We start from the raw sequence: 21668 nt of genomic DNA, 5'->3' as shown, positions 1-21668 counted from the left end.
TTCAACCTATAAATCACAGGGGGGACACAGACATGCAGACCGTAGCAGAGAAGTTCAGTGAATTGTGGTTCAAGTCAAGACACTGAGTACTCTTTCCTTTCCTCCACTGCTGAAATCACAGTCCCTCTACCACGCAGCTCATGGAAAAGACAAGGCCCTTAATGTATGCCTCTCTCCCGTCTACCTGAGCCCTTCTACCAGAGCTCAGGAAACAGGCTTCTGTTTTCTCTAAAGCTAGTCCAGCCTCAGTCCTTCTAGGGACTATTGAAACCACTTCTTCCAATTTCCCCTCATTCTCCAGCATGAACTGAAGTTTCCTTGTTTCCCTTCTAAGTGTCGGCTGTTACTGCTCTCTCCTGCTCGTTACTGGTCACTGGTGTATAAGTATCTCCCAGCCTTAGCCCCCGGCCTCCCTCTCTCCCACTGAGCTCCTTTATTGATTAATTTTCCCGATTTCTGTAGGCAAAGCCAAAATGGACACATGATTTTGAGTTTCTCATCACTATTTCACCCCAGGTTTCCTACTCCAAACAGCTTAATTTAGACATCTTGTCCCTGTACACACCTGTCTAGAATACATTTCATCAGCTCTACACACCACAGACTTGTCCACCACCACCCTGGTTTATCTCGTCATGCCGTGGATCTCCTAGGACTCCAATTATAAACCTTCAAGCTGCTGGTGATCGTCCCCCATCCTCAATGTCCAACTGTCATTACCCACCTGTTCTGAAATGATCCAAGTCTTCATTATCTAATTCTTTAATCATATCACATAACAATTATATGATAAATTATTAAAATCAATTTTCCTTTCAATTGTCAGTCAAGTTTGGTTTTTCATCTTTATTCTTGACATTAATGCTTTGATTTACCTCCCTCTTAAATGCCTAAAGCTCAGTTCTGATCAATTTAAGCACTATTTCCATATTAACCTGCTCAAATATTATTTACCAGTAATCAGCTCATTCAGAGGCCCACAGTGGTCTCTATGGGATAGCTTTTCAGGTTTCTTGTCATGCGAATTCTGGGCCTGATTTTCCCTCACGCCTCTACTCTCTTCTCCGGTGGTCATATTAATTTATCGTGATTCCCCAGCTGTTCATCTTGCTTAGGGGGCCCTGCTGCTGGTTGTGAAAGGCCCTCATTCTATTCTTCCACCTTTCCCATGCAACTTGACCTGCAGGGGCCAGTGTCAGCCACTTTCCTGCCACCTAGCTTGGCATGATGATGTAACAGTCTTACCCCTTGTGATTCTGACTTTCTCCTCTGAATACTAAGAGGCTTTATGCCATCACCCCACATAACAATTCATTTCTCCCTCCTGACTGCTATCAGATACTCCAAAGATTTCCCTAAAAAATGTTGACTGGTACAATCATGTCCCCAAAAGAGGCCAAAGAGCACCCATATACCTTGATATAAGACCCTTCTAATAATCCCCAAACTAAGAATCCAGTGTATCTTAAATTCCACGGAAATGCAACCTGTTTCTGACTAGTAACAAATTATGACACAGTTTTAGGGAAAGGACTAGGAGGAGGCACACAAGGCACCAAGTTATAACATTTAAGGAGGTACTTGTTCCCTCACAGGTACTGACCAGCACTGCATAACCAAGAGAGTGAGGGTCACCCTAGTCCTGGCCCTGTGTACGTGAAAGAAGAAACTCTAACAGTCAAAACACAAATAAAACCAAACTAAGAGACCAATCCTAGGCAAGCTAAAGAAAAATTATTTCCCCAAGGACATAAAAAAAACAGACATGGATTTCTGGTCTATAATTACCTTCAGGACAGAAAATGGTGACGGCAATTATGGCATTAGTTAAGGAAATAAGGAAAAAAGTCTTCTTATGGAGAGAGTTTTAAAAGGGGTAGCAAGTAGCTGGGCATGGTGGTGCATGCTTGTAATCCCAGTGGCTCAGGAGGCTGTGACAAGAGGATCGTGAGTCCAAAGTCAGCCTCAGCAACAGCAAAGCTCTACGCAACTCTGTGAGACCTTATCTCTAAATAAAATACAAAAAAGGGTTGGAGATGTGGCTCAGTGGTTGGGTGCCTCTGAGCTCAATCCCTGGTACCCACCTGCCCACAATAAAAGAGGAGGTAGCAAGTAGTGGATGCTCAGGATCCTGGAGAGTTGGTACTGCTATCGGGGGATGCTTCACTTCCCTGGCTTGTCCTCAACACAAACTCATTCTGGCCTCTGTTGCCTCTTTCCAGTGATATTAAGAACTGAAGCTGATTTGAAGTTAACAAGGATGAGACAAGGCACCACTCAATCTAGAAAGAATTCTCATGGGAGGACTGAAATCTGCTAGAGAAATGCACTAGGAAAAAATGAAAATTCTTACCACACCTTCCTTGTACTTTTATAAGTTTCAACACTTTTGTCTTAAATTGTTTTTACTTTCTTCTTGCATTAATCTTTTACTTTATAAGTGAGAGGGGATCCCAGCATTCTACTGATATAATTATATTTCACATGCCTGAATTTACCAAAATGAAGGGGAGAGATTTAAAAAAAAAAGTTGCTAAATATTCTGATATTTTTAGTTTCTTAAAATGTGTATTGAATTTCCATAGAGAAAATGATAATTATGATAGGAGTATTAAATGTCTTTGAAGGAATTTTTTTCTCTATGCTAAGTATTCTCAAGCCAGAAAAATATGCTGAGAAAAGTAAGAACCAGAAAGAGAAATGAATGGCTTTCCTGAGAATTTAGAAGTGATGAAGCTCTTGTGACAACTCCTTGGAAAATGGTCAAGAACGGATCCTTTTTGGAGCAAGGAAAAAGGCACCCTGAGCCCCTAATGACCTTCCTGCCCATGTATCATGAGTCTCTAGCAGGATCCAAATTCTCCTCTGGCACCAATGGAACATCCTTCTGAGTCACTTTCTGAATATGCTGACACCAGTGGAGTCATTTGACATCATGAGGAAATGCTGTATTACTAAGTGTAATCGTGTCATATTTCAAATGTCAGTACATGTGGATGTGTAGGTGGTCCAAATAACATATGCATATTTTGACACTGAGGATCACAGAACTTATTGTCAATAGAAAATAAAAAAGGGGAGGGGAGAGAAAGAGAGAGATTGCTCCATGTACTGAGGCTGAAAGAGACTTTAATGGCTCATCTAATTCAATCTTCCATACTTAAGAAGGATTAGCCTTAAACCACAGCAACCCATTAGAAATCATCCCTCTTCTGAAGTAACTCTTGAGAAAGAGATTCTAAACCTCCCGTAGAGTTTAGGGAAAAATTAAAACAAATAAAAAGAAGATTTATGACACTAATGATCAACTAGACAAAGCCACATAAAGAAAAAATGTCCTACCAAATCATAAAGGACAAGATACAAGCAGATTGCTTGTGTATTGCTACTTTACAATTTCCAGGGATGAAATTGCTGTAATTATAAAATGCAATGATTTTTAATGAGCAAACTTAATAAATTAATTTAAATGATTGTGCAATCATCATTATACTCCAGTCATAGAATATTTCCATTACCCAAATCAACTCCTTCAAGCATATTTTGCAATCAGTTTCTGTTCCAAAAAACCATGCGGATACATCCTGTCTCCAAAGGTTTGCCTTTTCTGAACATTTCCCATAAAATGGCACAATACTATATGCATTACTTTGTGACTAGTTTCTTTCACTTAATGTTTCTGAGATTCATCCATGTCATACCAATGTATTAGTAGCTAATTTCTTATTGTTGACTGATATTTGTGTGTGTGTGTGTGTGTGCACGTGCGTATCTTATTATCTATTAGCCAATAAAGTCACACTTAGATTGTTTCCAGTTTTGGGCTGTTATGAATAACGCTGCTATAAACACCCATGTATAAGGCTTCTGGTAGACAAATATTTTCATTTATTTTAATTGAATTCTTTAGAACTGATGCATTGTAAGTCCATTTAAGTTTGACATTTTTAAAAAATACCAAACTTTTCCAAAGTGGTTGCATACATATGAACCAGCAATTTATGAGGGTTCTAGTTTCTCCACATCCTCACTTTCAGTCTATTTGTGTCTCTGAATCTAAGGTATGTTTCTTGTAGATAGAATATAGTTTTTAATCCAATCTGGTTTTTTAGTGGGATATTTAGTCCATTCATATTTAATGTAATTATTGATGGCTGCTAGCAATAAATCTGTCTTTATTTGGAAGTCTTTATTTCTCTTTCATATTTGAAGCTCAGTTTTTCTGATCAAAGTTGATAGGCTTTTCTTGTAGCATGCTGAATGTGTCATCCTACTTTCTTCTGTCTTCCTATTTTTACTGGTGCATTGTAATTATACATAATAGTGGGATTCATTATGCCATATTCCTACATGCACATAATTTGATCAATATCATTCCCCAGTACCATTCCTTTTCCTCCCCTTCTCCACAAATCCACTTGCTCTACTCATCTCCTTGCTATTATTGTTATTACTAATTAAATTAGTATATCATAATTTTATACACACACATATGATTTATTATGTTATATTAGTATAGAGGCACAGCATAGTCTGGTAGATTTCACTCCACGGTACTTCCCCATGTCTTTCCCTCCTCCCTCCCTCTTAATCCCCTTCCTCCATTCTATAAGTCTCCTTTTATTTTCATAAGATCCTCCCATTTTAATCAATAAGTGGGTGGCATCAAATTAGAAAGCTTCTGCATAGCTAAGGAAATAAGGATATGAAGAGAGCACCTCCAGAATAGGAAAAAAATCTTTGCTGTCTCCTCTTCCAACAGAGAATCAATATCCATTATATATAAAGAACAAAAAAACTTAAAACCAAAATAAATAATAAGCCAATCAATAAAAGGGCAAAAGATTTAAACAGATACTTCTCAAAAGAAGAAATACAAATGTCCTCCATTGTTTCTGATGAGAAGTCAGCTATTAATTGTATTGTTTTCTTAAATGTTAAATCATTTTCTCTAGCTGCTGATAAGATTATTTCATCTTTTAGCAGCTAGATTACAATTTGTCTAGGTAAGTTTCTCTTTTTGATTGTTCTTATGATAAGCTTTTTAGATAGGTAAATTAACATTTTTCATCAGATGGGGTATTTCAGCAATTATTTCTTTAAATGTTTCATCTATTCCATCTCCTCTTCTTCTGGGATTGTTATTATATATATATGGATAGATACACTTGATGTCTCACAGGTCTCTAAGGCTCTGTTCACTTTTTTTTTCAATTAAAAAAAATCTTTATTCTTTAGGTCGAATAATTTCTTTTGTTCTACCCTCCAGTTCACTTATTCTTTCTTTTTCCATCTCATATCTGTTGTTGAGTCCATATAGAGAATTTTTATTTCAGTTATACTTTTCAAATCCAGAATTTCCATTTGTATCTTTTTAAAAAAAAAAAAATCTCTTTTATTGAAATTCTGTGTTCGTTGAGTGTTTCCTTTGACTCTTTAAACATGGCTGCCTCCCAATTTCTGAACATATTTAAATAGGTGTTTTACAGTGTTTTTCAGCTAAATCCTCCATCAGAGGACAGATGCTCAGAGCTAGTTCCTATGGGTGCTCTTTTCCCACATAATGTCTAAATGTTTTGTTGAATTCTGGGCAATTTAATTAGTACTCTGAATTCTGATTTTTTTTCCCACAGGAGTTGTTGCTATTGTTTTTCTTATTTAATAATTTTCCTAAACTAAGTCTGTGATATTTGTCTCCCACATAAGGGACAGTTGCTGATGCCTCTACTAAATTTATTTTTCTAAGTTTTTGTTTCTAAGTCTGATTTCCAAGGGTTATCCCCATGTGTGCATAGCTTAGTATTCTGTCTTGAGCCAGAACGCTTCCCTCTGCTTCTGATTCTGTGTGTGGGCTGGGGAGCACGTGCAAACCTCAGGCTATTTTCACGTCCACCTTGGCTTTTACCTTCTGCTGGCTTCCCACAAACCCTGTGTGTGTGCTCATGGGCTCCACTGGCCAGGTATACGTGGGTGTCTTGGACCTGCTCCATCTTTCCTGATCATGCACACAGAATAAGTTCAATCTGGGATATACAGAAAGCCATGAAGCCCCTGATGGCTCTCTCACCTCCCAGAACTACTTATTAAGTCACCAGAAAGACCTTGCTTCAAAGAGGACTATAAACTCAACCCCTTGGAAGTATTGGCCTCTTCTGCTCATTTACCACCAAGTTGGCCACTTGAACTGACAATCCTCCAAAAAGAGTGAGCCCCTTCTGGAAGCAGCAGCAAGCCTGTTAGCTTTCAGTTTACCCTACCTGGTTGAACCATCACCTAACAGTGCTGGAGGGGAGGAGGGGAATGGGATCAAGATGGTGAAGAACACCACAAATCAATTTTGTTCCTACCCCAAGCTTAGTAATTTCCTTGAACAAATGCTTCTGAGTCTGTTATTACTAACTGCCTTTAGTTCTAGAGCATGAAAATGGATGTTTTTGATAGTCTTTCTTCCATCTTCCCATTTGCTTTGGGGGGAAGGTTTTGTCAACCTCCTCACTCTCTCATGCCAGAAAACAATATCTCAAGCACTCTACATTCTTCTGGAATTAAATCATTAATGCTATCAAAATATAGACCATGTAGGTGGAAATATCACTATGAAATTTTATTTTCAAAGAAAAATGTAGGGTTGGGGTTGGGGTTGTGGCTCAGTGGTAGAGTGCTTGCCAGGCATGTGTGAGGCACTGGGTTCGATTCTCAGCACTGCAAATAAATAAATAAAATAAAGGTCCATTGGTAATATATATATATATATATATATATATATATATATATAGAGAGAGAGAGAGAGAGAGAGAGAGAGAGAGAGAAGAAAGAGAGAGAGAGAGAGAAAGAAATGTTTGCTTTTCCTCCCTGTGAAAAAGTTAAAAACCTTTTCCCCCAAATACATATGACCAAAGGCACAAGTTTTGATAATTATTTCATTTGATTAAATTAATTAGAAAATCTCACTCCTCAGAAGCAGCACCTAAGGCCCTATCCTTGACTCCTTCACATACATGAGGGAAATGAAATAGGCCTGTGGAAAGACATTAGTCTCAAAGCACTTCGGTTAAGATGGTGCCTCCCACAGCTGGTTTTCTGCTCTTGTTCCTTCACAGTTTACTCACTTCTTTCCCTTATGCTTCAGCCATGGTCAATCAGATACACAAAGACCCTTCTCCTAACAGTCTTTTTTTGGAAGGCTTCATTGAAGCTTTCAGACCCAGCCATTTGTTGATTTTCCTTCCACTGTCTCCACAGATGGCCTGAGGGCTCTTAGGTAAGTGACTTGAGCTCTGGACACCCTCACAGCCCTGGGAAGGAAAATGAACTGCCCCATATCTCTGGACCCCAGTTTCTTAGATGTTGGACAAAACACTAGAGTTTTAGTGTTGATGAAACCTCTCATTTTCTTATGGGCAAATTAAAGCTCTGGGAAATGAAGGGCCTACGCATGGTCACCTTCCACAAGTGTGATAAAATTTAATATGTCATGCTGATAAAATAGGCAAAAGGCCTCAGAAACTGTTATCTGAATAAGTACCAGGCTCAGGGAAGGTGACTAGCAACGCTTTCCTGAAGATCAAACTTACATTCCCCAGGCTCTGAGAAGACTGGCTACATAGCCTCTTGGGACAGACTTTCCCACCCCTCCCCCTTCCCTCTTACCTGAGCAAAGAAAATCCAGGCTGCACACTGTCCTGGGGCCAGAAGGCTCTTTAGTTTCACTGTAGTGAACATGAGAAAGAAACCTAAAAATCCACTGGAAGGAGAAAAATATTCTTTTGTTAGTGATACTGTCTTCCTTGAGCCATTAGCCAACTCCATTTTAGTGGCCAATTCCTAATTATTGCATTACCTCTGTCACATCTGTGTTTCCTGGTGATTTTTGGATAAAGATAGAAAAAAATCGAAGTCCATGAAGCTCTATTTTTCAAAGAGGCTATGATGAGAACATGTCATCAGAGGTAGGGAGAGGTACAGAAATTTGGGAGGTCTCTGGCTAAATCATAAAAGAAAAAAAAATGTAGCAGACAATACCACTGCTCCTCCCTGTATTATTTCTGGAACACAGTACTTGCCAAGATAGAACCTCAATTTCTTTCAAGAAAACAAACTGTCAAAGGGAAACTCTCCAGATGTTAGAAAGGGTCTGGACTGGGCCCTGGGCTCAAGGTAAGAATCTGAAGGCTGGTTCTAGTAACACATGTGGCAAAGCCAGAAGTCCCCAAGCCAGGCAGATCTTCCTAGAAGCTATGCTCTGGAATGATGCCCAACACCTGTGTGTGAACTGAGAGAGCCTCACCCACAGGAGCCTGACGGTGGAGCAGCATTCGGAGGTCTAGACCAGCAAGGGTATTGTCACCGCAGGACCCGTGCAGCAGGTCCTATGCTGGAACCATATTCAAAAGTGTCACTGTGTGGTCAGGACCAAAGCTCTCAACTCCTCCTCGCAAGTGGAGGTAGGACAACTGGGGAAGAGATGAGGCAGAGAGACTGCAAGAGACAGAGACTGACTTCTTGCATATGTGTTCAAGTGGTAGCTTGAGTGTCGCTTTTAATTTAATTGAAAATTCATAACTACGTGATATGATTTTAGTTGTACCCCAAGCTAGAGAGCTATATTTCATTTTTTCAGGAGTCTGGAGTGCCATATTTCCCTCTGACTTTTATTATAGACACTGGTATGTGGCTTTAACCCTCACACCAATCAGGTGTCTGGAAGCAGGCTCAACTGAATCAAATACACCTAGGACCAAATTTCACAGAATTGTGTACTTTCACTTCATTAGATTAGACTAGTTTCATAGCCACATTCTTGGAGCAGCACCAGGGACAGGCATTAGGTTTCCCCTGTATATTTCTGTGGCTTTGGCCCTGATCACCTGCAAAGTCTATTCAGATTTGCATCTGCAGTCATGGGAGACTGGACAGCTGTGGATTAAGTTATCAAGCCTCACACCCAAAAGGCAAGGAGGCACTGTGGGTAAGACTTACCCAATTAGATCAAGCAGCCTGGACTTCTATTCTTAGCTGTATTCATTGACCCTCATGATCTTGACCAAATCCCCCTTTTTCTTGCCTGGGTTCTGCTGAGGCATAAGGAATAAGCATAGCAGTCCTCATTCAATCTTATGGACCAGAGACTTTAGATCAGAAAGGTTACTTTCCCCAAAGTCTCATTTTATTAACAAGGAAATTGAGGCACAAGTACAATTGGAATTCAGGTCTCCATGGCTCTTCAAACCTCACCAAGGAGATGTGTTCTTGACCAGCCAGACAGAGTGAGAGCTTCCAGGTGCCCAAGATCATGAAGATGGAAGTGGACAGCGAGGAGCTGTGCTCCGTAGCTCCTCTTGGTGACTTCCACCCTCACCCCAGGCAGGACCTCCTGAAGGTGAAATTCTCGGTCCGAGATACAGACAAGGAGAAGCCACTGAAATGACATGGGGAAACTGGACCCATTCTTAAAAAAGATGCCAGTGGGGCTGGGGCTGGGGCTCAGCAATAGTGTACTTGCCTGGTATGTGTGAGGTACTGGGTTCGATTCTCAGCACCACATATAAATAAAGGTCTATCAACAACTAAAAAATAAAACTAAAAAAAAGACACCAAGCTAGGAGGCAAAATATAACAGTTAAATCCATTCAAAGATTTCCAAATCTTTAAAATAAAAACACCTGAAGTGCACTATTTGTTGGGTTATGAGAAAGCTGCAGATTAAAGGAGCAGAAGTAAAGCAAGACTGTTACTCCACAAAGACACACCAATGAGCTGGGAACATACTGCTCTGTTCCAAATAATAAACAACTGTGGACCTCCCCTTCCCTGCCACTTGCCCAGGCTGCCAAATAGTCACACTCAAAGAGAAGCCAATCCACAGGCCCGGCTGCTCTATGACATAGGAATCCCAGCTAACAGACAAGTGAACAGGCCAAATCAAATTGACAGGAACTGGCAAGATGCATTCTGTTACAGAGCTCCCTGGAACTTTTCTATGGTGATAAAAATCATTCTGAGGCTCAATTGTAGAGACAAATTTTAACACTGATTCTTTCTTTTCCTTTACCCTAATATGCTTGAGGAGCAGGGCAAACCCCATCAGAAATAGTATCGGGGCTGGGGCTGGGGCTCAGTGGTAGAGTGCTTGCCTTGCACATGTGAGGCACTGGGTTCGATCCTCAGCACCACAAATAATCAATAAATAAAGGTATTGGGTCCATCTACAACTAAAAAAAATAGTATCTATCCACATATCCATTTTTTACCTCTATGTAAAGACTCACTGCTTCACAAGGTACCATTTTATGTGTGGGAATGGAGGTCTGGCTTTTACATAGCAATTGTTCATAGTTTGTTAACATCTTACTTGTAGGTGACTTGAACAGTTAATAATAATGGCCACCATTTATTGGGTCAGGCTTAGGACTTTATATATATTTGATCTGATATATACGAAAAGCCCTATATTGGTATTATTTTCCCATTTTTACAGATGAGAAAACTAAGACTTAGAAGAGTTGATGTAACTTGCCCAAAGTTAGTAAGTAGCAGTCCTGGGGCTCAGCCCAAGTTCGCTCTTCCCACTGTACCAGAATACAAGCTTTGAGACCTCCCACAGAAGTCTTCCCCTTCTCAGGATTGCCACCAGAAAAGGTGGGAATGCACTTCTGTGTGTCTGGACAAATCCATCTGATTCACCTATATCCCCAACTCCTTGCCAAGGTCAAATACTAATGATCACCTTGTTGTCTAGACATCTAGTCACTGATTTCTATAATTTGTTTCTAAAAGTTTCAGGATTCAATGGCGGTTTCTAGGGTCTGCCTTTGGGAGTAAAAGGGAGGCCCAAGTGGAAGCTAAGCGGGTAGGCTTCTGGAACCAAATTTTCCCTTGAACTGAATCAGTTATATCAGTTTAATATATTAAAGTTCTGGCTGGGAGTGGTGGTACACACTCATAATCCCAGTGACTCAGGAAGCCGAGACAGAAATATTGCAAATTTGAGGAGTGCCTGGGCAACTTGGTAAGATCCTATCTAAAAATAAAAAATAACCTGGGAGCAGTGGCACACACCTGTAATCCCAGTGGTGTGGGAGGCTGAGGCAGGAGGATGGCTAGTTCAAAGCCAGCCTCAGCAACAGGGAGGTGCTAAGCAACTCAGTGAGATCCTGTCTCTAAATAAAATACAAAATAGGGCTGGAGATGTGGCTCAGTGGTCAAGTGCCCCTGAGTTCAAATCTGAGTAATCAAAAAACTGAAAAATAAATAAATAACTAAAGATAAAAAATAATTTTTAAAAAGGACTAGGGATGTACCTCAGTGGTAGATTGCCCCTGGATCTGATTCCCAAAACCACAAAATATATTAAAATATATATATTATATATATTGATATGTAAGATAAAAATTGCAAACTTTTTTTTTTTTTTTTTGGTGCTGGGGATTGAACCCAGTGGTGCTCTACCACTAAGCTACATTCCCAGCCCTTTCTATTTATTATTTTGACACAGGGTCTAACTTTCCCAGGTTGGCCTTGAACTTGAGATCCTCCTGCCTCAGCCTCCCTTGTTGCTGGGATTATAGGTGGGTACCACCACACTTTTCAAAAAGAAAAATATATATTTACATACTTGGAAATTTATATACATTATTATATAATATGTAATTTATATGTGTGTATATATATATATATATATATTTTTTTTTTTAAAGTCCTCTATGAGATTTGCTTATGAGGGGAAAAGAGTGGGGAAAGCCCCACTCTTTAGCACATTTGAAAACCACCACCATGGTTGAGCGACATCTGCAGGTCAGGGGTCCTTGTTGGACATGGCCAGCCCTGAGTATCTTTGGGTGCCAGGAACAACCTGCAGGGGACAAGCAGGTTGCTTCCCACTGCACCCACCACCACTGGCTTCTGCCACTTATTCCTATGACTGGCAGTGACCCTGAACTTCACAAAGTCACAGCTGATTGCACAGAAAGCATACACATTTGTAAGTTCAACATTACCTGGCACAGCAGCTGCCATGGAATCTGTAGAAATACAGGAACGGGAAGTCCAGGACGCTGAACAGGTCACCTGAGGACCACAGCAATAGTGAAACAATGGCCCCCACAGTCCTCATGCCCTTATGCCCCTCTTCCAGCTGCCCCAGGAAACACAAGGCAAAGGTCTTGGGCACAGCAGCCCCTGCACATTGAGCAGCCTCACTATGGCATTCCTAGGGACTCTGTTACTGGCTCTGCTTTCTAATAAGATAATAATAACAACAACAACGATGATGTCGTAGCAAGAGCATCTTCACACACGGGCCCACACTAAAAGCTTTCTGTCTTTATCTCTTTCCATCCTTGTAACAACTCAATGGGATTCTATGGTCCCCATTTTAACTGGTGTGCAGAGAAGTGAAGGGAGAGTCTAAGACTACATACTTCTTGAACTGTGGAGCCAGAATGTGCACCCCAATTAATTCAAACTCTAAAATCTTTTCTCTTCACCAGGCAGCCATCCCTGCACAAGGGAGGGTGTGGTAGGGGAAAGTCTCTTAAGATTCTTTTCAATTTTTCTGTTTTATGTCTAAAAAAAGATTGTGAATGCATTCTCCTGACATCTTTTTGCATTTTCGTATTTAATTACTGCACCAGCAGCACCGGGGCCAGACTGACTGTGCAACTCATTTCAGTTTAAGGTCCAAAGGGTACATTTATTTCTTGTGAAGTAAGTTCATTCTTTTAGTTCCACTTGGTGCAAGAGGAAATAATCACACATACTGGCGGCTTCCCTCTCTGGAATTTGAACTTAGTCACAAACAAGAAGTCAGGAGATTAAAAAAGCAGAAAGCCTTCCAAAAATGTCCTGAGAAAAGGAATTAAGCATTTCCACAGTGGATAGCTTAATCCTTCCAAATCTGGATTTTTTCTTTTTTTTTTGAGTCTGCAGGAGCCTGGCCCTCCAGACCCCTGGCCCTTGGTCTGGATCTCAGTTCTGGGTGGACTGGAATGAAAGGGCTGATTTTTCTAAATATTCATGGAACATCGAATAGCAGTGGAACATGCAGGCTGTGTTTCCTCCACCACTAGACCTGCTAATCAAGAATTTCAGAACCAAAGACACATGGGCTTCTACACTTCCTCAAAGATCTAAATGATCTCTGATGATTCAACCATCTATTGGGAAGAAAGTTCTGGATTCTATTTCTCTGAAAGATTTTTTTTAATAGTGGACTATTATCTTCATTTGTTCATGCACATACATATGTTTAACTTAAAGGGTTTCTTGGGGTTTTTTCATGAAGACTGATAGGAGGTGAGGAGATCTTGTTCTCTTTGGGCCATCATGCCACTGAATACCTGTGCTGTCTAACCAGGAACTTGGAAATGACACCATCAGATCATATCTCCAGTCCGTGAAGGGCATGGCTGTATTGTGAGGTCCCTTTCCCCGCTGAAGTAACAGCCAAAGTAACCCTGGGGACTGGGACCTCAAGAGTGGCCAAAGCCCCTGCTCAGGCATGCGGAAGGGATGTCCATGGAGAATTGGTTCTGTCCCTTCAGCAGCTGTTGGTTCCTGGCTCTTTCCCAATTTCCCTCTCAGTGTGAGAGGAAGTATATCGCAGTCAGTATGATAATGAGGAATGACAGAGAGGGTGAGCAATTACGTCCAGGACCTTGAGACCCCTTAGGTTATGCCTCCTTTTGGCACCCAGTCTTTTTCGGAAGCACTCCAGAAGGGCAAACAGGACATACGGGCGTGTTGGCAATTTTTACAACCCGGCCCAGACTTTAAAGGGGTCTGAAAGGCAGAGGAATGGGAGGAATGGGAGACTGGGAGGGAGAAAAACAAGGAATAAATCACAGTTCTCAGGGAATTGTCAGATAGTAACCCTCACCCAGATCCTGAAAATGGATCCCAAAAATTGAGAGAGAAAAAAATAATAAAATAGTCTGCCCTTACTGCTGAGCCATTTCTAACACCTTCATATATTTTGCACACTGGACTTATTTGAAGTCACTCATGTCCCACCTCCTAGAGCTAGGAAATCTTTGAGAGCAGACATCCTACTCATCTCTGCAGCCACTGTGTCGCCCCTCACCTGACACAAGCAGGCCCTACTGAACACAGGACAACTGTAAGGTCTGAGGATTGCTTGTTTTCCCAGGTGAGAATGTGTTTGCAGTTGGCTATATGGTCCTCAATTTCCAGTTGACTCCAGATGCTTCTCCTTTGATGCTCCTTTTTCTTTTACTCAAGTAGCACTTTTTTTTTTTCTTTTTTGTGGTACTGGGAATTGAACCCAAGGCCTTGTGCCTGCCAGGGAAGTGCTCTTCTACTGAGCCACATCCCTGCCCTGAGGCACTTGTAAACAGAAACCCTAAACAGCAAAGATTAGTGACTCTGCCATCAATACCCCTCAAGGGGTTGCAGCATGCTGCTGGCCAGGTCCAAGTCCACCAGAGCTCAACCCAGAAGCCTAAGAGCACGTGCAATAACCTTCTCAAGCCAACACTGCACCGCCTCACATAGAGCTGAATGGCATGAGCACAAAGCCAGAGAGCTGTCAACATGCTTTGTGGCAGCAACATGAGGTGACGCCATCCAGTCTGAGTTGACCCATCACCATTGTGCTCCACTGCAAACTCTGCTGATCTGAGTGGGGGACTGAATGCCACTTCTCTGAAGATCACAGAGCACAAAACTGCCATGGTGGGAGGTGTGGCCCAGTCTTGCCATGCTCGAGACTGAGATTTGAACATGGAGAGAATTTCCTCTCACCACATTTCAGTCATCAGAACTGGCAGAAGAATGGGAGGTCGGTTCCCAGGAGCGATTCCTGCTTTTTGCTTTATCTCACACAGAGGCAGCAGCACCCCGATGGCTAGGTCAGAGGCCTGTGGTCTCCTTGTTCCTCTGGTTCCTTGAAATTCTCTCTCAAATACCACAGCAGAGGGGCCTCCATACAAATATGAAGTGTAAGTTTTTAAGCTTAGGAAGAATCTCTCTACTACTGGTTAAAACAGTCTAAGAGGAAAGGAGGGATTCTTCTTGAGCAAGATTCTGAGAGCCTTTTGGCCTCTACAAGAATAGTGAGGCTAGAAGAAGTGATGGATTCTGCCCACCCAGAAGCAAGCTCAGAGTCCAGGGCATGGAGAACTGTCTACCTGATCCCACATACCCCAAAGATTCATCTACAAGGAAGTTCGTCTTTCCACTCACTTATCAGTCAGGGAGGAGAGAAGCTTAGTCTAAAGCCCTATGCAGAGACCACGGCTCACTAGAAGAGCTTAAATAAGACTGACCACACGAAGTGTTGGTGAGAATGTGCAGCTACTGGAACTCTCACACTCTCACCACTGGGTGAGAGTGACAAATGGTACAAATAGTTTGGAACACTGGTACTTTTTTACAAAGTTAAAAATACATACAAGATGTATGAAGATGTGAATTTGGTGTCAACATACCTTATATACAACCAGAGATATGATAAATTGTGGTATAAAAGTGTATTAAGAATTGTAATGCAAAATAATAATAATAATAAAATACATACAAGACCTACTAATCCTGCTTAGCTGTTCTGTCTGCCAAAACTTTATAATCAGCTGCATATTACCATGAAAAAATGCTACTAGGAGCTATCAAAGAGTTCAGGGTAATGGACTCCCAAGGAGTCTTCTAGATCCTGAGCTTCTGTCTTCTCACACACCAAATTTCTACTTTAATATCTATCTGCTTTGGTTATCTACTCTGACAAACAAATAAAGACAAGCACTTCATTATTCCTGGGTACTTTTTTTTTTCCACATGAGTTTTGGAGGGGATACCATAGTGGGACCCAACTTAAGCATGACTTCTCCCTGGGGGCCTTTCTGAGAACTTTTGGAAGCCATGGGCTGCTGCTGACAGCTGCATAGGTTACGTATTGCATGATATCAGAGAGCAGGACACTGTTTATATAGACCATGCTGACTAAGGCAGCCCTGAGAATTTCTAAAGACTAATGGTGCTCAAGACCTGGACAGGTTCTTTTCATTTAGATTTCAAAAGAAGCTTCAGTACTCCAGACAAGATTGTTTTACCACTCAATGGTCCTCATCCATGCAAGCACTCAAGAACAGACCCCACAGCTACCAAGGTTTGCAATCAATGGCACTCCCCTGATAAGAAGTGAAAGGAAAAGTAGATATACCTTTAAGGCACCTTGACACACAATTTGTAAAAGTTCTAAGAAGGCAATAAAGGTGACCTCAGTGATCACACACAGAGCACCTTTATAAAAAGAACATGCCTTTATATTACCTAACACACACAGAAGACTACATAGCTTTGAAGTGTTTCCCTGGAGTTCTCAAGGATTGAATATTGAACTTGGTACTGGTATACTTGGAAGTATCCAGCTTCTTCCGGAAGGCTGTCATCAATTTGTACCTCATCCCACACTGACCTTCTATTGGCATCAAATCAATATTGGCATCAGATTCACCATTTTTGGTCAGGAGCCATTTTATCTAGAGGCTCCGAAGTTTCAATTCTGAGGCAATGCTGCTTAACTTCCCGTAAGAAGTGTACCTGCTGAACGATCAACGATCGTTCAACGCCATCCCAGCTTATGACACAACTCCTAAGCAGCTTAGGAAATTCCTCTTTGCGGGCTATAAAGCTGCTCTGTTGAGTGCCATGACATCTGCTGTTCTCTTTGAAGGGACAGCCTTATTGGTTTGCCTCATGCTACTGACAATAAATCTCTTGCATGAGATTTTGGTGTGTGGCTTGGTCTTTGGACTTTGTGTGGACCCTGTGAGTGTCCTTTCACCTTCCCTAGGCCTTTGCAGAAGCCCTGTTATGATGGCCACTGAGGCTTGTAGGATTCCTGAGTCCTATAGCATTAGGATATGCTTTTGCTCGGGAACCTCAGCTACTTACTGCACCAGAAGCCAAGGTCTCTGCTACTAATTGGCATAAGAGGCACAGCCACTATCACTGACCCAGCAAAATCCTTCTCATAAGCTCAAATTTCTAAATCCAGCTTCTTCAATGACCAGCCTCTTCAATGATCTGCCTCAGCTAGCATGAAGTCACAGTAAACCAAACTTGCAGAAAGGACTCCTTCAAGAGAAGTGTGCCAAGGCTCTCTCTGAGGAAGCCCACAGGTTCCATGACTCACTTGTGCTGCTTACTGCAGATCAGTCCTCAACATTTACCATGCAAGGAGTTAGAAGCCTGAAGGAGAAGGAATGGGGGGCAAGTATCATTTACATATTTTTATGTAGAAGTATTTATATACTTAAATATGTATAACATTGTGTGTATATGTGTATTTTTTTTTCAGTGCTGGGAACCAAATCCAGGGCCTCACACAAGCTAGGTAAGTGTTCTACCACTGAGCTACTTCCACAGCCCCTAAAAATATGATTGAAGGAAAATTAATCCTTCTAAGGATCCTCTTCTAGCATAATTAAGTTCCAAACAGGTTCTCAAATCAGAGACATTTATTTTTCTCTACATATTTTTTATTGAGATATAATTCACATACTATAAAACTTAACCCTTTAAAGTATATATTTTGATGGGCGTGGTGGCACATGCCACCCAGTAACTCAGGAGCCTGAGGCAGGAGGATGATGAGTTCAAAGCCAGCCTCAGCAACTTAGAGAGGCCCTAAGCAACTTAGTAAGACTCTGTCTCAAAATAAAAAATAGAAAGGGCTGGGGATGTTGCTCAGTGGTTGTGCACCTCTGGGTTCAATCCCTGGTACCAAAATAAACAAATAAAGTGTACTTTTCTGTGGTTTATAATATATTCACAGAACTATGTAATGTTATGGTTTCCATATGTGGTGTTCCCCCAAACTGTTGTCTCATATGTGAGATGGTACAAGAATGTTCAGAGGTAAAATAATTGGGTTATGAGAGCCTAACTTTATCAGTGCATTAATTCACTGATAAGGATTAAATGGGTGGAAATTGTAGGCAGGTAGGGTGTGGCTGGAGAAGGTGGGTCACTGGGGGCATGGCTTTGGGATTTAAACTTTGTTCCTGGTGAGTAAAGTTCTCTCTGCTTCCTGATTGCCAGGTCCTGAGCTGATTTCCTCTGCCACACTCTTCCGCCATGATGTTCTGACTCACCTCAGGCCCAAAGGTATGGAGCTGGCCGGCTATGGACTGAGACCTCTGAAACTGTGAGCTCCATTTAAACTTTTCCCCCTTTAAAACTGTTCTTGCCAACTGTTTTGGTCACAGCAGCAAAAAATCTAGCTAAAACATGCAAGCATCACCATTATCTAATTCCAGAACATTGTATCCCCTCATAAAAGAGATTGATGCCAATTTTAAATTATTCTTCTGTCTAAACTATTCAACAATATTAGGTGGCTGACCACTTTGTGTTCCCAAAGAGTAACAATGCATGAAGATATTCTTATATGGGCCTAAAAATTTAATAATAACTCAAGGTGAAAAGTTGGACTTTTCAGATAAACTATTACCAACAACCACCATGCTTGGAAATTGGTGGAGAAAATGCTTCCCACATCAAGAGAAGTTCTAGAAAGAAACCAGGAATGTCCTACAAAAGTATTCACTTGCTTGAGACACTTTATAATAAAGTATAGAATCAGTGAAAAAGGCAGTAATCAAAAAGAAAAACCTGGCAGCAGGTTCAGGAGACCTAAAAGTGCTTTTCCCTCTGCTAAGCACCTGCTCTGCATCATCTTGGTCATATCACTTAACTCCTCTGAGCTGCATATTCCTCACTTGTAAAATCTGGAAGCACCTGTGATAACTGCTAAGCTTCCTTCCAGCTCTGCTAATCATGAGTTGACAGAGGAACAGCATAATCTCTTAGTTGAAGGGCAAAATGATCTCTTTAGGTAAAAAATTATTTACCCACATCCCCTACAAATAATTCAGGAAGTAAATGAACCTGTAAATCAGGAGAATCAGTAAATATAACTTTCCAAAGGTTTTTGACAAGTGCACATTTCAAAGAGAGAGAATCCTAAAACATCTGCCAGGTGACTGACGCTATGATGAGAGGCAGGATTTGAAGGCAGATAACCGGCTGTACGGGTAGATAGAAACTGCTTAGGGTTCAGCATGGCTTCATAGGATTTATTATTGTACAAAGGATAGGCTTTCAAGATGACAGTGGGGAGGACACTCAAGAGCAAACCTCAGAGTCTGAGATGCCCCCAGGCTGTGGGAAAGAGCAAACAAAAGTGAGTGGGAATGGAGAGAGTAATGCATTAAGAGAAAGTGATCTGAATGATCCTTAGGAGAGTGGGCTCAGACACAGCATTTATAATCCAATAGCCTTACTCCAGGTCACTATGGAGGAAACTAGCTCAATCAGTTAAAAGCAGCTAAAAACACCAATGGAAGCTGTCACTGCCACACAATGCTGTCACTAAGCACAGGGTGAGAGCTGGGAAGGCTTTAGAAAGAATCCAGCCCGCCTTTCTCATTTTAGACATGAGAAAACGGAGACTCCAGGACTTAGGTAGTGCTTCAGGCATGTCAGTAGTCAAAAAATATTAGTTTCTTTTTTTGTTGTTGTTATTGCTTACAAAAAAAGGGGGAAAAAAGTCTTCATGTCACTCATGAGGGAGCCTAAGATGTTCCAATTCTAAGTCAATGCTCTTTCCAACACTCTACCATGCTATAAAGAGCATGACCAGTAAGATGTATATTTTCATTCATATCACACATAGACACTACTTTTTTACAACCTCTGTTGTGGTTGGAATATGGTTTGTCCTTTCCAAAACTCACTTTGAAGTCAAACTCTCATTGTGAGGTCTTAGGAGGGTGGAAACTGCTGGTGTGGTGGTGCACACCTGGAAACCTGGAATCCCAGTTACCTGGGGAGGCTGAGACAGGAGGATTGCAAGGTCATGGCAATAGCAAATTAGTAAGACCCTGTCTCATAATAAAATTATAAAAGAGGAGGCTGGAGAATTAGCTCAGTAATAAAGTACTTGCATAGCTCACAGGAGGAGCTGGATTTAATCCCTAGTACTTAAAAAAGAGAGAGAGAGAGAGAAAGAGAGTGAGGGTGGAAATTTAATCCAACTATGATGTCTAGATGTGTGCTTTTGGGAAACAGGATTAGATAAGGTCATCAAGGTGGGGCCTTCATGATTGAATGCTGGTGTTCATAAGAAGAGAAATGACACATGTGTACCATTCTCCATTGGTGTCATCTCAACATATGATGCCCTATGCCATCTCAGGACTCTGTCAGCAAGAAGGTTGTCATCAGATGGGGCCTTGTAACCATGAGTCAGTGCGGGAACCCAAAGCAACCTATTTTCTTTATAATTTATCCCATCTATGGTACTGTGTTTTTAACCACAGAAAATAGACTAATATGACTCCAAAGCCTTTCAAAGTAAAACAAACAAACAAACCAAACCCAACCCACGTTGGAATAGAGCATTGTAATTCAGGAATCCAGGTAATTCATTCCTCAATCTGAAAAGCAACTACAGAGTAATTGAGGCCGCAACAGGGTGAAAATAAGCTTTTAAAATTGACTTCTTTACTCCAGTATTCAGAAAATTAGATGATGATGTATGATAAAAACTTTACAAAATGAGGTCAGCTAGAAATGGAGTGTATTTGACAAGTGCACATTTCAAAGAGAGAGTGTATTTTCACCAAATCCTTTTAGCACCAAAACAGCAATTCTGGATGCTTGGGTAAGGGACTTTAGAAGAGGGCAAAACAAGCACTAGATTACTTGGCAGGTAATAAACAGACTCAGCTATATATCTGAGACCACACTAGATGAAAACACAGACAATAAAATGCATCAGAGATAAGAAAAAATTCCTGGGCAATAAAGTCACAGTGGGTCTTTTTTTTTTTTAACTTTAATTTTTGTGGTGCTGGGAATGAACCCAGAGTCTCATACTTGCTAGGCAAGTGCTCTACCACTGAGCTATATCCCCAGGAGCACTGTGTTGGGTTATTAAGAGCAAATTCAAGTAGGTGGACCATTTTTTAACTCTCAGGGTGACATACTGGAAGGTAACCATATTCTCTTTTGGGATGTCTTCAGAGATAACAACCAAGCTCAGAACACTGGGTTAAACAGGGTCAATGTAAAACAACCCACAAACACCCCAGACAGCTTACCTGTGGGGTGAGCTGCAGATGCCAGAAACGCCACACTGAAAAAAGACACAGCAAAGTAGTCAAGAAAGTTTCTCCAGCACAAAAAAGAAAAAAAAAGGGGGGGGGAGATACAAAACCATACATTTCCATCCATTTTACTTGGAAATAGTTCAACTGGCCTGAAAGCAAATTTTCTATAGTGAGTGGTCTCATTCTGCCTAAGCCCAACTCAGAGAGTGAGAATCTCTTAAAATGTTTTGGCAAGAAGGCTGAATCTTCCCGGGACAGGCTGAAGGTCTCCTGTCCCACCTGAGGACCAATGATGTCACTTTTCTCAGTCCTGGCTGACCATAACTATGATCACATTTAATTTACCCAGAGTATTTAAGAGCTAAACCAAGGGCACTCCACATTACAAACAGGTTGCAATCTAAAAGCTAGCCACTGAGCTATGTGAACTGACTATCCTTTTTCCATAAAGTGAAGTGTGTTTAAGGTAATTAAATTTCCAACCTGCCCACAAATTGATCCATCCAACCACAGCTGAAAACTACCTGGACTGAAGTT

At 41.2% G+C, this 21668-nt stretch overlaps 1 protein-coding gene across 1 annotated transcript in view; it reads right to left on the bottom strand.

Moving 5' to 3' along the window:
• Tmem241 (transmembrane protein 241) overlaps positions 1-21668 on the bottom strand; it is a 120696-nt gene that overhangs the window by 41625 nt on the left and 57403 nt on the right. Inside the window, exons 11-13 of the mRNA XM_046433747.2 lie at positions 21123-21157; positions 11997-12066; positions 7651-7744 (exon numbers count right to left, since the gene is read on the bottom strand). Coding sequence (XP_046289703.1) covers positions 7651-7744; positions 11997-12066; positions 21123-21157 — 199 coding nt within the window. The remainder of the gene's footprint in view (positions 1-7650; positions 7745-11996; positions 12067-21122; positions 21158-21668) is intronic.

Source organism: Marmota monax, unplaced genomic scaffold, assembly GCF_021218885.2.
Source record: "Marmota monax isolate L192 unplaced genomic scaffold, Marmota_monax_Labrador192_F-V1.1 WCK01_AAM20220418_F8-fsc00126, whole genome shotgun sequence".
Classification (NCBI taxonomy): Eukaryota; Metazoa; Chordata; class Mammalia; order Rodentia; family Sciuridae; genus Marmota; species Marmota monax.
Note: the sequence above shows the minus strand (reverse complement) of the source record. Positions and strands in the feature narration are given on the sequence as shown.